This window comes from Salvelinus alpinus, chromosome 1 (genome assembly GCF_045679555.1).
Source record: "Salvelinus alpinus chromosome 1, SLU_Salpinus.1, whole genome shotgun sequence".
In the NCBI taxonomy this organism is placed as follows: domain Eukaryota; kingdom Metazoa; phylum Chordata; class Actinopteri; order Salmoniformes; family Salmonidae; genus Salvelinus; species Salvelinus alpinus.
The window spans coordinates 79,239,355-79,255,436 of NC_092086.1; the positions used below are offsets into that span (position 1 = coordinate 79,239,355).

The 16,082-nt window shown below is 42.4% G+C and overlaps 1 protein-coding gene across 5 annotated transcripts in view; it reads right to left on the minus strand.

The window, feature by feature from the left end:
- cadm1a (cell adhesion molecule 1a) overlaps positions 1-15,882 on the minus strand; it is a 418,595-nt gene extending 402,713 nt beyond the window's left edge. For 4 of the 5 annotated variants that reach the window (XM_071327384.1, XM_071327376.1, XM_071327368.1 and 1 more), the window contains exon 1: positions 15,754-15,882. In XM_071327384.1, coding sequence (XP_071183485.1) covers positions 15,754-15,826 — 73 coding nt within the window. In that variant the 5' untranslated portion in view covers positions 15,827-15,882. The remainder of the gene's footprint in view (positions 1-15,753) is intronic. The other variant, XM_071327358.1, reaches the window with a different exon arrangement.
- Positions 15,883-16,082: the final 200 nt, after the last annotated feature.

The following is a 16,082-nucleotide window of genomic DNA, read 5'->3' on the forward strand; positions in this document are numbered from 1 at the left end:
TTGAGTGATTTGATGACTGCTCATATGATGAACTTAAAACCATCGCGTGCGCCAACATGTAGTGGTGATCAACAAATGAATGCACCTGCAGCGCTCTCTTGTCCTGAATACACTGCAATATTTACCATAGTTTCAGTGACTCCATTTATCTTAAATCCTGCAATTCCTTAGCAAATTGTAAAGTGTGGTCGAGTTAAATTATTGATTTGCTCTGTCTGACTGTAGGCCTACCCCATGCTTTGTTTAAAAATCAACAAGGCAGCAAATGTGATAGTTTATCCAGCACCTACCACTGATCCAACAATGGATAAGGGTTTAATATTTTCCGAGCATTTTACAAAAGTTCCATCCGAGAATAAAATCACTTTTCTCCCAGGTAACCCGATATTTCCTGCCAAAACCGGTGTCATTCTAAAGCATATAAAGCATATAAATGTCTGGACTTGATTAGATCTTTGATCTGCATGAAAATTCAAGCCTGATGCTACCTGAGCCTAATGAGCTACACATTAAAAACATTTTATGAGCCCAAGTCTAAAAAAGCCCAAATGATTGTACCGTTATCCAATACATAGCCTTTGACATATAGGCTATCGCATATTTCACACAAAAGAAAAAAAAAGTCCATAGATGTAGCTATGCTCTCTTGGGTAAATAAATGAAACAAGCTAATATTCTAGTGTGGACTGTATTACTGTACTGCAGTGGTTCTCAATCCTGGTCTTGGGGACCCAAAGGGGTGGACATTTTGGTTTTAGTTTTTGCCCTAGCAAAACACAACTAATTCAAATCATCAGCTGATCAACATCAGGATTGTGATGATTTGAAGCAAGTGTCTAGTGGTAGGACAAAAACAAAAAATGTGCACCAATTCAGACCCCTTGACTTTTTCCAGATTTGTTACGTTGCTGCTTTATTCTAAAATAGATTAAATAAAAATCTACACACAATACCCCATAATGGCAGGGGAAAAAAATAAAACTTATTTACAAAGAATTCAGACCCGTTGCTATGAGACTCGAAATTGAACTCAGGTGCATCAAGTTTCCATTGATCATCCTTGAGATGTTTCTACAACTTGATTAGAGTCCAACAGTGGTAAAATTACTTAAAAGGGCACGATTTGGAAAGGAGCATATCTGTCAATATAAGGTCCCACAGTTGACAGCGCATGTCAGAGCAAAAACCAAGCCATGAGGTCAAAGCAATCGTCCGCAGAGCTCCGAGACAGGATTGTGTCGGGGCACAGATCTGGGGAAGGGTAACAAAACATTTCTGCAGCATTGAAGGTCCCAAAAACACAGTGGCCTCCATCATTCTTAAACGGAAGAAGTTTGGAACCACCAAGACTCTTCCTAGAGCTGGCTGCCCGGCCAACCTGAGGAATCGGGGGAGAAGGGTCTTGGTCAGGGAGGTGGTCACTCTGACAGAGCTCCAGAGTTCCTCTGTGGAGATAGGAGAACCTTGCAGAAGGAACACCATTTCTGCAGCACTCCACCAATCAGGCCTTTATGGTAGAGTTGGCAGACGGAAGCCACTCCTCAGGAAAAGGCACATGAAAGCCCACTTGGAGATTGCAAAAAGGCACCTAAAGGTCTCTCAGACCATGAAAAAACAGATTCTCTGGTCTGATGAAACTAAGATGTGATGCTTGGCATTCAGGCCAAAGAGTTCAGTCTGGAGGAAACCTGGCACCATCCCTACAGTGAAGCATGGTGGTGGCAGCATCATGCTATGGTGATGTTTTTCAGCGGCAGGGACTGGGAGATTACTCAGGATCGAGGGAAAGATGAATGGAGCAAAGTACAGAGAGATCCTTGATGAAAATCTGCACCAGAGCACTCAGGACCTCAGACTGGGGCAAATGTTCACCTTCCAACAGGACAACAACCCTAAGCACACAGCCAAGACAAAGCAGGAGTAGCTTTGGGACAAGTCTCTGAATGTCCTTGAGTGGCCCAGCCAGAGCCCGGACTTGAACCCGATCGAACAGCTCTGGAGATACCTGAAAATAGCTGTGCAGCAACGCTCCCCATCCAACCTGACAGAGCTTGAGAGGATCTGCAGAGAAGAATGGGAGAAACTCCCCAAATACAGGTGTGCCAAGCCTGTAGCGTAATACCCAAGAAGACTTGAAGCTGTAATCGCTGCCAAAGGTGCTTGAACAGAGTACTGAGTAAAGGGTCTGAATACGTATGAAAATGTGATATTTCCATTTTTCTAAAAACATGTTTTTGCTTTGTCATTATGGGGTATTGTGTGTGTGGATTGATGAAGGAAAAAAACTATTTAAATCAATTTTAGAATAAGGCTGTAATGTAACAAAATGTGTGGAAAAAAGGGGGTCCGAATACTTTCCATATGTACTGTATATTAAACTGTATTATATGGACAGGATATACGCACCTCATTCAAACCATGAAGCTGGGAGAGAACATGCAATGCTGGTGAAAGACATGTGGCCTCCAAAAAGTTACACTTATAGGCTAGCGAATCTGATTTTGAAATATAATAGGGTCTATTTTACATTTTTATAATTAGTAGGCTGGACTGGAGCATATAGACACCTTTCATAATATGTCCCCTAATGTTGTGTGACATGAGTATTAGCCTACCTCTTAATTCTTCCCTAACTTTCAACAGTTAAATTAAATAAGTATTAAATAAGTAGTTGTCCGTCCTTATCTTCATCATTGTAATGACATGCTTGAATAATATAGGAGTAGAATAAGATGCAGACGTCTTTCACTTCTCTTTGCGAAGATTGAATGGGTATGGGTCTGAACAAATAACTGATATAGCCTACCGCCATCGCGTGTTTTCTTGGCTGCTGTACTTAACATTCAACAAACATGAGCTTGCGTCCCTCTTCGAAGTCTATTAGAATAAGAAATGCAAAAAAAATGTCCAGCACGCCAATCTAGTCTAGCTTGACCTGAGACTCCAACAGCTAAGGGGCGTTTAAGGAAAGAGGCCAGCGGAGTGCAGTTGCGTATCGCGCAAGATACAGAGGCTATAAGTTAGAACCTTCTGATTGAGAGGGGGTCAAATACTTATTTCCCTCATTAAAATGCAAATCAATTTATAACATTTTTGACATGCGTTTTCTGGATTTTTTTGTTGTTATTCTGTCTCTCACTGTTCAAATAAACCTACCATTAAAATGATAGACTGATCGTTTCTTTGTCAGTGGGCAAACGTACAAAATCAGCAGGGGATCAAATACTTTTTTCCCTCACTGTAGGACTCTTTTTACTGTGGATATAGAGACTTTTGTACCTGTTTCCTCCAGCATCTTCACAAGGTCCTTTGCTGTTGTTCTGGGATTGATTTGCACTTTTCGCAGAAAATTCCAGAAAATGATGTCATGGCTTTAGAAGTTTCTATTTAGACACAGTAGGACCCAAAAGCATAATCAGTGCTCTAACTCCCCCTTGCGCTGGTCTGGGGCAATGAAGTGGTGACGTAGGGTACCGTTCTAAACCACAAATTACCTCTTAAGTACCGCAGCATAATCGCAAAACTTTTAGTGGAGCAACCACTGCAGCTGACGGCGATGCTGTAAACATTTTCCTGATTTTAGACCACTTTTTCTCTGGACTCCATTGATTTAGTCACCCTTAATTTGACCATCCTACAAGGGTAAAAACTCCAATAACATTTGAACGGATTATGATAGAGACTATCTACACAATGAACATATTATTTTACCCATTGGACATCCTACATGATGAGATGATACATGCATTGTGAACTGCGCTCCATACTGAGATGTGCTGTCTGTACTAGGGATGCACGATATACCGTTGAACACATCGTCTAATTTAACGCCCCGACATGCAAAACCTATGTCAATGCTGACGTGCATACCTATATAATGTAGGTACATGACATAATGACACCACGTAAAATTTTGCGCTATACGTGCAACACAGCATTCCTAATCTAGCCCACAATGTCTGCTATGTGGATTGAGCAGTCATTTGAAAGAGTAACAACATTTCATAAAGACAACTAGAGGTCGACCGATTAAATCGGCATGGCCGATTATTTAGGGCTGAGTTTTCATAACAATCGGTAATCCGCCTTTTTGGACGCCGATTACATTGCAATCCATGAGGAAACTGCGTGGCAGGCTGACCACTTGTTACGCGAGTGCAGCATCAAAAGGACATTGTGGCTGCAAGGAGCCATGGTAAGTTGCTAGCTAGCATTAAACTTATCTTATAAAAAACAATCAATCTTACATAATCACTAATTAACTACACATGGTTGATGATATTACTGGGTTAACTAGCTTGTCCTGTGTTGCATATAATCAAAGCAGTGCCTGTTAATTTATCATCGAATCACAGCCTACTTCAACTTCGCCAAACGGGTGATGACAAAACAAACAAAAGCACATTTGTGAAAAAAACTACTGTTGCACAAATGTACCTAACCATGAACGTCAATGCCTTCCTTAAAATCAATACACAGAAGTATATATTTTTTTACCTGCATGTTTAGTTAAAAGAAATGCATGTTAGCAGGCAATATTAACTAGGGAAATTGTGTCACTTCTCTTGCGTTCAGTGCAAGCAGAGTCAGGGTATATGCAGCAGTTTTGGCCGCACCATTTCTTCCTAACAAAGACCGTCATTAATTTGCCCAAATTTTACATAATTATGACATAACATTGAAGGTTGTGCAATGTAACAGCAATATTTAGACTTAGGGTTACCACCCGTTCGATAAAATATGGAATGGTTCCGTATTTCACTGAGAACAAAAGAACAAACGTTTTGTTTTCAAAAATGATAGTTTCCGGATTTGACCATATTAATGACCAAAGGCTCGTACTTCTGTGTGTTTATTATAATTAAGTCTATGATTTGATAGAGCAGTCTGACTGAGCGGTGGTAGGCAGCAGCAGGCTCATAAGCATTCATTCAAACAGCACTTTACAGCGTTTTCCAGCAGCTCTTAGCAATGCTTGAGGCATATGGCTGTTTATGACTTCAAGCCTATGAACTCCCGAGATTAGGCTGGCAATCCTAAGGTGCCTTTAAGAACATCCAATAGTCAAAGGTATATGAAATACAAATGGTATTGTCACGATCGTGTGGTTGAGAGACGGACCAAAACGCAGCATTTGGAAAATACATCTTCTTTTATTTTAAAGAAGGAAAAAACAAAACAACAAACAGAACAGACGACCGTGAAGCTATACAAAAATCAGTGCTGACACAAAACACTTCGACATAGACAATTTCCCACAAATACCTAAAGCCTATGGCTCCCTTAAATATGGCTCCCAATCAGAGACAACTATGACCAGCTGTCTCTGATTGAGAACCAAATCAGGCAGCCATAGACTTTTCTAAACACCTACACTCAACCATAGACTATACTAGACACATACACTAAACCATAGACTATTCTAGACACATCCACTCAACACAAACCCATACACTCTAACAAATCCCCCTAGACACTCCAAACCACCCAAGACAATACAAAAACACAAACCTAACCCCATGTCACACCCTGACCTAACTAAAATAATAAAGAAAACAAAGAATACTAAGGCCAGGGCGTGACATAACCCCCCCCTTAAGGTGCGAACTCCGGGCGCACCAGCACATAGTCTAGGGGAGGGTCTGGGTGGGCTTCCGTCCACGGCGGCGGCTCCGGCACTGGTCGTGGTCCCCACCCCACCATAGTCACTACCCGCTTTCTTAGCCCCACTGGAATAAGGGGCAGTACCAGACTAAGGGGCAGCACCGGACTAAGGGGCAGCACCAGGATAAGGGACAGTACCGGACTAAGGGACAGTACCGGACTAAGGGACAGCACCAGGATAAGGGGCAGCCCCAGGATAAGGGGCAGCTCCGGACTGAGGTACGGCAGCTCCGGACTGAAGGGCTGATCCTGGCTGGCCGGCTCTGGCGGATCCTGGCTGGACGGCTCTGGCGGATCCTGGCTGGACGGCTCATGGCTGGCTGACGGATCTGGCTGCTCATGGCTGGCTGACGGATCTGGCTGCTCATGGCTGGCTGACGGATCTGGCTGCTCATGGCTGGCTGACGGATCTGGCTGCTCATGGCTGGCTGACGGATCTGGCTGCTCATGGCTGGCTGACGGATCTGGCTGCTCATGGCTGGCTGACGGATCTGGCTGCTCATATCTGGTTGGCGGCCCTGGCAGATCCTGTCTGGTTGGCGGCCCTGGCAGATCCTGTCTGGTTGGCGGCTCTGGCAGATCCTGTCTGGTTGGCGGCTCTGGCAGATCCTGTCTGGTTGGCGGCTCTGGCAGATCCTGTCTGGTTGGCGGCTCTGGCAGATCCTGTCTGGTTGGCGGCTCTGGCAGATCCTGTCTGACGATCGGCTCTAGCGGCTCCTGACTGACGATCGGCTCTGACGGCTCGGGACAGACGGGCGGCTCTATTGGCACTGGGCAGACGGATGGCTCAGATGGCGCTGGGGAGACGGATGGCTCAGATGGCGCTGGGGAGACGGATGGCTCAGATGGCGCTGGGGAGACGGATGGCTCAGATGGCGCTGGAGAGACGGATGGCTCTGGCCGGCTGAGGCGCACTGTAGGCCTGGTGCGTGGTGCTGGAACTGGTGGTACCGGGCTGGGGACACGCATCTCAGGGCTAGTGCGGGGAGCAGGAACAGGGCATACTGGACCCTGGAAACGCACATTAGGCCTAGTGCGTGGTGCCGGAACTGGTGGTACCGGGCTGGGGACACGCATCTCAGGGCTAGTGCGGGGAGCAGCAACAGGACGCACAGGACTCTGGGAACACACAGGAGGCTTGGTGCGTGGTGTAGGCACTGGTGGTAATGGGCTGGAGACACGCACCATTGGACGAGTGCGTGGAGGAGGAACAGGGCTCTGGAGACACACTGGAAGCCTGGTGCGTGGTGTAGGCACTGGTGGAACAGGACTGGGGCGGGGAGGTGGCGCCGGAAATACCGGACCGTGCAGGCGTACTGGCTCCCTTGAGCTTTGAGCCTGCCCAACCTTACCTGGTTGAATGCTCCCCGTCGCCCGACCAGTGCGGGGAGGTGGAATAACCCGCACCGGGCTATGTAGGCGAACCGGGGACACCATGCGTAAGGCTGGTGCCATGTAAGCCGGCCCGAGGAGATGTACTGGTGGCCAGATAGGTAGAGCCGGCTTCATGGCACTTGGCTCAATGCTCAATCTAGCCCTACCAGTGCGGGGAGGTGGAATAACCCGCACTGGGCTATGCACACGTACAGGAGACACCGTGCGCTCTACTGCGTAACACGGTGTCTGCCCGTACTCCCGCTCTCCACGGTTAGCCTGGGAAGTGGGCGCAGGTCTCCTACCTGCCCTCGGCCCACTACCTCCTAGCCCCCCCCAAGAAATTTTGGGGTAGTACTCACGGGCTTCCAGCCTTGCCTCCGTGCTGCCTCCTCATATCGCCGCCTCTCTGCTTTCGCTGCCTCCAGCTCAGCTTTGGGACGGCGATATTCTCCAGGTTGAGCCCAAGGTCCCTTTCCATCCAATTCGTCCTCCCATCTCCAGAAATCCTGTGTAGGTGGGTCCTGTTGCCGTTTCACACGCTGCTTGGTCCTTTGGTGGGAAATTCTGTCACGATCGTGTGGTTGAGAGACGGACCAAAACGCAGCATTTGGAAAATACATCTTCTTTTATTTTAAAGAAGGAAAAAACAAAACAACAAACAGAACAGACGACCGTGAAGCTATACAAAAATCAGTGCTGACACAAAACACTTCGACATAGACAATTTCCCACAAATACCTAAAGCCTATGGCTCCCTTAAATATGGCTCCCAATCAGAGACAACTATGACCAGCTGTCTCTGATTGAGAACCAAATCAGGCAGCCATAGACTTTTCTAAACACCTACACTCAACCATAGACTATACTAGACACATACACTAAACCATAGACTATTCTAGACACATCCACTCAACACAAACCCATACACTCTAACAAATCCCCCTAGACACTCCAAACCACCCAAGACAATACAAAAACACAAACCTAACCCCATGTCACACCCTGACCTAACTAAAATAATAAAGAAAACAAAGAATACTAAGGCCAGGGCGTGACAGGTATAGAGAGAAAAAGTTGACGCGTCATAATTCCTATAATAACTAAAACTTCTTAACCTCTCTTGGGTACGTGAGACGTTAGCGTCCCACCTCTTCAACAGCCAGTGAAACTGCTGGGCGCCAAATTCAAATACAGAAATACTCATTATAAAAATTCAGAAAACAAAACATATTTTACATAGGTTTAAAGATTAACTTCTTGTGAATCCAACCACGGTGTCAGATTTTAAAAATGCTTTACGGCGAAAGCATACCTTACGATTATTTGAGAACATATCCCAGCAGACAAATCATTACAAACAGTAACCAGCCAAGTAGAAGAGTTACACAAGTCAGAAATAGAGATAAAATGAATCCCTTACCTTTGATGATCTTCATATGGTTGCACTCAGCAGACATGAATTTACTCAATAAATGTTCCTTTTGTTCTCTTTATATCCAAAAACCTCTGTTTTGTTCGCGCGTTTTCTTCAGTAATCCACAGGCTCAAACGCAGTCAAAACAGGCAGACAAAAAATCCAAATTGTATCCGTAAAGTTCATAGAAACATGTCAAACGATGTTTATATTCAATCCTCAGGTTGTTTTTAGCCTAAATAATCAATAATATTTCAACCAGACAATAACGTTGTCAATATAAAAGGTAAACAAGAAAGGCACTCTCTCGGTCGCGCGCATGAAAAAGCTCTGTGACACTTTAGGGTCCACTCATTCAGACTGCTCTTACTTCCTCATTTTTCAGAATACAAGCCTGAATCAATTTCTAAAGACTGTTGACATCTAGTGGAAGGCACAGAAACTGCAATTTGAGTCCTAAATCAATAAATACTGTAATGGCATTGAATAGAAATCTACAAAACCAACAAACAGAAAAACTACTTCCCAAGTGGATTTTTCTCAGGTTTTCGCCTGCCAAATCAGTTCTGTTATACTCACAGACACTATTTTAACAGTTATTTTAACAATCTACTAGTTATATGCATATCATATCTTCTGGGCCCGAGAAGCAGGCAGTTTAATTTGGGCATGCTTTTCATTCAAAATTCTGAATGCTGCCCCCTACCCTAGAGAAGTTAACTTGTTTGGGATAGGGGGCAGCATTTTCACGTTTGGATGAAAAGCGTGCCCAGAGTAAACTGCCTGATACTCAGTCCCAGTTGCTAATATATGCATATTATTAGTAGATTTGGATAGAAAACACTCTGAAGGTTCTAAAACTGTTTGAATTATGTCTGTGAGTATAACATAACTCGTATGGCAGGCGAAAACCTGAGAAAAATCCAACCAGGAAGTGGGAAATCTGAGGTTTGTAGTTTTTCAACTCTTGGCCTATCAAATACACAGTGTCTATGGGGTCATATTGCACTTCCCAAGGCTTCCACTAGATGTCAGCAGTCTTTAGAACCTTGTTTGATGCTTCTACTGTGAAGTGGGGGCGAATGAGAGGGGATTGAGTAAGGTCTCTCCCAGAGTGCCACGAGCTGACCATGCGCATTCATGTGAGAGTTAGCTTGAGTTCCATTGCATTTCTGAAGACAAAGGAATTCTCCGGTTGGAACATTATTGAAGATGTATGTTAAAAACATCCTAAAGATTGATTCTATACTTCAGTTGACATGTTTCTACGGACTGTAACGGAACTCTTTTTACTTTGTCTGCTCCCAGTGCACGCGTGTCATGAATTTTGATTTGTGAACTGAACGCGCTAACAAAAAGAGCTATTTGGACATAAATGATTCACTTTATCGAACAAAACAAACATTTATTGTGGAACTGGGGTTCCTGGGAGTGCATTCTGATGAAGATCATCAAAGGTAAGTGAATATTTATAATGCTATTTCTGACTTCTGTTGACTCCAAAACATGGCGGATATCTTTTTGGCTTATTTGGGCTCTGAACTCAGATTATAGCATGGTGTGCTTTCTCCGTAAAGTTTTTTTGAAATCTGACACAGCGGTTGCATTAAGGAGAAGTATATCTTTAATAACAATTGTATCTTTTATCAATGTTTATTATGAGTATTTCTGTAAATTGATGTGGCTCTGTGCAAATTCACGGGATGTTTTGGAGGCAAAGCCAAATGTAAACTGAGGTTTTTGGATATAAATATGAACTTGATCGAACAAAACATACATGTGTTGTGTAGCATGTTGTCCCGGGAGTGTCATCTGATGAAGAATATCAAAGGTTAATTTTATCTCTATTTCTGCTTTTTGTGACTCCTCTCTTTGGTTGGAAAATCACTGTATGATTTCTGTGACTAGTTGCTGACCTAACATAATGATATGTTCTGCTTTCGCCTAAAAGCCTTTTTAAAATCGGACACTGTGGTTGGATTAACGAGAATTTTATCTTTAAAATGGTGTCTAATACTTGTATGTTTGAATTATGAGATTTCTGTTGATTGAATTTGGCGCCCTGCAATTTCATTGGCTGTCGGCGCAGAACCCCGGTCCTAGACAGGTTAAATGGGAATAATGAAGACTCACGTTAAAAGGAACCACCAGCTTTCATATGTTCTCATGTTCTGAGCAAGGAACTTAAACGTTAGCTTTTTTACCCGGCACATATTGCACTTTTACTTTCCTCTCCAACACTGTGTTTTTGCATTATTTAAACCAAATTGAAACTGTTTCATTATTTATTTGAGACTAAATTGATTTTATTTATTATATTTATTTATTATATTAAGTTAATATAAAAGTGTTCATTCAGTATTGTTGTAATTGTCATTATTACAAAAATATATACAAAAATCAGCCGATGAATCGGTATCAGCTTTTTTTGGTCCTCCAATAATCGGTATCAGCGTTGAAAAATGATAATCGGTCGACCTCTAGAGACAACTCAAAGGCGAAATCCATAAAAGCCAAGATAATGGAATTCATTGCCTTTGACAATCAACCGTTCTCTGCCGTGGGTGATGTTGGCTTTCGCCGACTGGTTGAGGCACCAGTACACACTATCAAGTGTGCTATTTTTCAGATGTTGCCCTACCGGAGTTACACAGTAATAGCGTCACTGCTATTAGCTTCACGTCATTCATACCATGGAACGCCGTGTGGGTCTTTGCGTGTCAAAAAAGATACAGTAGCACTGTCAAAGCTGTACAAAAAAGTCTGCAAACAAGCAAACACCGGCCACAAACGATGTGTTTACAATACCGTGTTGGTAATAAAGCAATATTTGTTCGACTGCAACTTCTGGGGTAGCTAGCTTTAGCTTGGTACCTAGCTAGCACCAATACAACCAACCAGAAAACAATGACCAGTAGAAACTGCAGTCATTTTCATTATTCTTAGCAATGATTTAGGAGTCCTTGTAAGTAATAGCTAGGTTGCCACTTGTTGTTCGCCTATTGAAATTGACCTTCAGTTCATGAAAATAAATAGCTAGCCAGCTACTTAACCCTGTTGCCCAAAGCTAATGTTATAAGCAGCCAGCTAGCTTCATTTGGCTAGTGAGGCTCGACCGCACCGGGTTATGTGTTGTGAAGCTAACCACAATAAGGATTAGTCACAATAGCGGAATTTGCGGTTAGCCTTCAAAATAAAAGTATGTAATTGACAGTAATGTAAATTAATACAAATAGTAGAATTATGCCATATCTCTATTTTGAAGGCTAACCGCAAAGTCCACTATTGTGGCTAATCCATATTGTGGCTAGCTTCACATAGATGGGTCCGACCACCATTAATAAAATAAGAACTGTCTTATAAATGAGGGTTATTTTAGATGATGACACCTAGCTATATAATTAGCTACCTTGAAACAGATTGTCGTTTTGCTATGTTTTTGGGGAAGAACATTGTTTGCATCCATGAGCTGGCTAGCTTTTTTTATGACCAGCACTGTAGGTGCGCGAGACAACTTTACCAGCATCATAGCATACATATCGATGAATCGTTGTGACATATGAAATACGAGTGATAGTGTAATAAATGTGTAATAACTACGTAAAAAATGAATGAACCTATTCAATTATTATGTGACATGCCGTCAAATTCAGGTCCTGATTGGTCAAATAATGTTATTTGACACGTCAAATAGTGTTAAATAGTATCTTTGACTAGCAAAGACCCAACAGCGCTCCATAGCAAAGACCCAAACAGCGCTCCATAGCAAAGACCCAACAGCGCTCCATAGCAAAGACCCAAACGGCGTTCCATGGCAAAGACCCAAACGGCGTTCCATAGAAATCCTGGTTGAGAATGAAACGACTGAACAAAGGAACAATGAAACAGCACAGCAAGTAAGTGAAATAAATAGTTTTTGATTATGTTTTACTGGTAATGGGGACATACGTAAACGCCAACAAAATAACCTTTTGGTCAGTGTGGTGTGTGTGTAACCTTTATTTAACTAGCCAGTTAAGAACAAAGTCTTATTTACATTGACGGCCTACCCAAGCCAAACCCGGACGACGCTGGGCCAATTATGTGATACAGCCTGGATTCGAACCATAGACTGTAGTGACGCCTCTTGCACCGAGATGCAGTGCCTTAGACCGCTGCGTCCATGTGTGTGTGTTAACTATTTAACTGTACTAGAATGCTTAAAAGGGCGCTAAAATTTTAAATATCGGTATCGGGTATTTTGGCAAGGAAAATATCCGATAACGGCCAAAAATGTAATACCGGTGCATCACTAGTCTGTACCCACCCTGAGTGTTGATGATTGATCATGCAGATAGCAGAGAAAAGGCTGTGGAGAAGCCAGATTTAGACATGGCATATAATTTAACAGTTCCATTTCATGTTATTGTGTTCATAGAAATAATTTATTATAATTTACCTGTTTCTCAGTTAATTATCCCAGGAAAAGGTGGGTTTGGGGAGAAATCACAGTTAGTCTGTTCCCATTATTCTATCATCCCTGATGTGAATGTGGTGCATTGAAGTTTGTGCTTCATTCAAGTGAAAAGCAGCAATAGCCTCCTATTTAACCCAATGAGTCCCAATGTAACGCCAGCACATTTAGGTCTTCTAAATATTGTATGTTTTGGCTTCAGACTTATGGGTTGTACCATTGGATTCGTCAATTTCTTCTGCATCCGCAGATAACTGTTAGTCTGTGTGATTAACGGGGGCTGAGCTAGAGTGGTGTTTGTAAGACAAGGGCGGATCCCGAAGGGCCCAGGGACCGGGTATTTTTACAAAACGTTTGTAGAGTCTGAATGGTTTGAGCTACAAACTATATATATATATATATATATAAACAAAACAGACTCTCACGAGCACACACATGTAATGTTTTGCTCTATTACGCTCACAAGCTACACCAGAGTTGTTAGAAGGTAAGGGGTACTTTTGCATAGAAGATCATAGGAAACCCCAGAACAACGCTCTAGCCTAGTGGTTAGAGCGTTGGGCCAGTAACCGGAAGGTTGCTGGATCGAATCCCAGAGCTGACAAGGTAAAAATCTGTCGTTCTGCCCCTGAGCACCGCAAATAACCAACCCACTATTCCCCGGGCGCCAAAGATGCGGATGTTGATTAAGGCAGCTCCCTGCACCTCTCTGATTCAGAGGGGTTGGGTTAAATGCAGAAGACACATTTCAGTTGGACAACTGACTAGGTATCCCCCTTTCCTTTATAATACTGTAATAATCGCACATAGTTGCTGTCACAAACTCTAAACTCCACACAGTTGTCACTGACTAGATGGATATTAATTTCCCAGTGAGCAAACTATTTCATTTGTCAATTAAACTCATGAATGCAACTGTTTATGTCAAATAGTTTTGTGTTCTACTTGTAGACATGGTTGTCCTTAAAATAAAACACTTAATTGTGAGGCAAAATGTATGAGCTGGACATGCAGATAAATGAAAGTCAGATAAATGAAAAGCAGAGTTTTGCTGGGGACTTGGGACTGATATGGTTAAATCACGTGTTGAACGCATAAACATGTTTTCTATGAATTCCGCGTATTGACTGACTCCTTCACGTATTGACTGACTAGGATACATTAACTTGTATAAAAAACGTAATAGTACAGGCTACCTAATATAAATATACGGCACCTAGTATAAAAACATTGGCAATGAAATGCTAAAGAGCATCCAGAAGAAGCACTCTGAAAGAAGATAACACACTGAAGAAATGCCAAATATTCAGCCTAACGTTATATGTGTGAGCGTTTTTGTAAAGATATATCCTTTGTTCTTAATTGACTTGCCTGGTTAAATAAATTAAAAAAATAGGTCCGTGCACATCGTGTGGACTGCAATATCATAGGTTATACAGCAAGTGTTGGTACTTGGTAGCTTTAATTAAGATTAGCCTGTTGATGTTCAGCCTACAGTAAACTAAACTTCCTATAATTTCGAAAATAGATGTGTACATACAAAAGAAGTGTGTTTGGCAATTGGCAGAGCTGCCTAATGCGCCCGCCGGGTTTTTAGGAGAATCGTGTATTCCTTTCCACAATACTAAATAGACTATGATAATTCAAGAAATAACCACCGGTAGCCTATGCTTCAAATTGAGTTAACTAACACGAAAGACATATTTTTTTTTAAACTTCAGAGATTCAGTTTAGCTACATCTGAATTGAAATGTATGCTCAACGCGGGGACTGCATACCTTGCGCACGATATTTGCTATCATTGAATCGGTTTAATTCGTAATAGCCTATCGCGTAGTCTATAACAGCACACGCTCATGTCGTTTTATGTAAGCCACTGATTTGATTTGTAACAGGTGTTTAGGAAGCAAATCAAAAAAGCACCACTAACAACTTTTGTCTACATCGGTGTAGCATCTGTACACCACTAATGCCGTTCCCTGGGCATTCAAATGTAGCGTATAGCTGCAGAGTATCCTTTCTACCTACACTGTAACACTACGCAACAACAGCCCGCCAAGTCACGCATGTGACACACACTGTGGCCAATCAATCACCCCAGTAAGGTTCATAGTTTGAGCAGACTAAATACTATTTCTAAAGATCTAACTGCCAACATCATTCAACAACTAATTATATCTGTAATAAAACTGATCCTCTCCCCAGAAAAAAAATGATGCAATTGCAATGGTAGCCTGCCTAAATCAAGCATCGCACTGAATAGCTCGCGCTAGAATATTCAGCATTCATTGTAGGCTTCGGCGTTCTACAGAATCTGGATAATCACAACCCAAAAGTATTAAGAACAGCTGACTGGTTAACTTAAACAAACCACGTTCAACTTTTACATTGAAGTTGAACGTACACTTGAATACTTGAAAAACAACTATTTTCATATCTAATTTCGCTCATTTAAACTGCCAGCAAGCTATGTGCGTGTGGCAGTGGCACAGGGCTCGAGACGAGAAGGGAAAACTAGCCGAAGTGATTTGTGTGAAGGGTTAGTTGACTATATGGAAGGCAAAAACATCTGTAAAGGCTGTATTTGAGATACATGGAAATATTTAAAGAATGTAACAACTATTTGAGTCTTGTTTTTCATCCTTTAGGCACATTAAATACCGTATTACAACTTGAAGAACAGTTACAATCAGCTTCTTCGTTTATTATTATCGATCCACAATCATGCGGGCACATCCAATAAAAGCTTGCGCTTAATGCAGACACATTTTTGCCCCCCATGTCCATAGAAATCTATTCAAATACGTTGGTTTGTTTCACTTTAGTTTATCGGCCGAAATCCTACCTTTATGAAGAGCTGCTGGAATCATGAACAAAAAGAGAAGAGTAGCGAGAGATCCGTTGCCTGTGATCGCCATGTTGGACACCTGCTTCTTTCTATCTGGCGGCGAGAGTAGTACTTCACCTAGCGACAACAGCGTTTTCTTTAATGATATGCATGGAAGGGAGGGGACAATTCAAATTGCTTGTTTAAAAAAGATGGTTAGGCAACTGAAAAGCTAACAAAGGTGTTACTGTGGATACTTATGAATTTGAGCAAGGGAAATTCTTAAGCGTTTTATTTAAATTGTTCATCCATTCCAGAACATGGAATTATTTTTGTGTAAAGGGTTC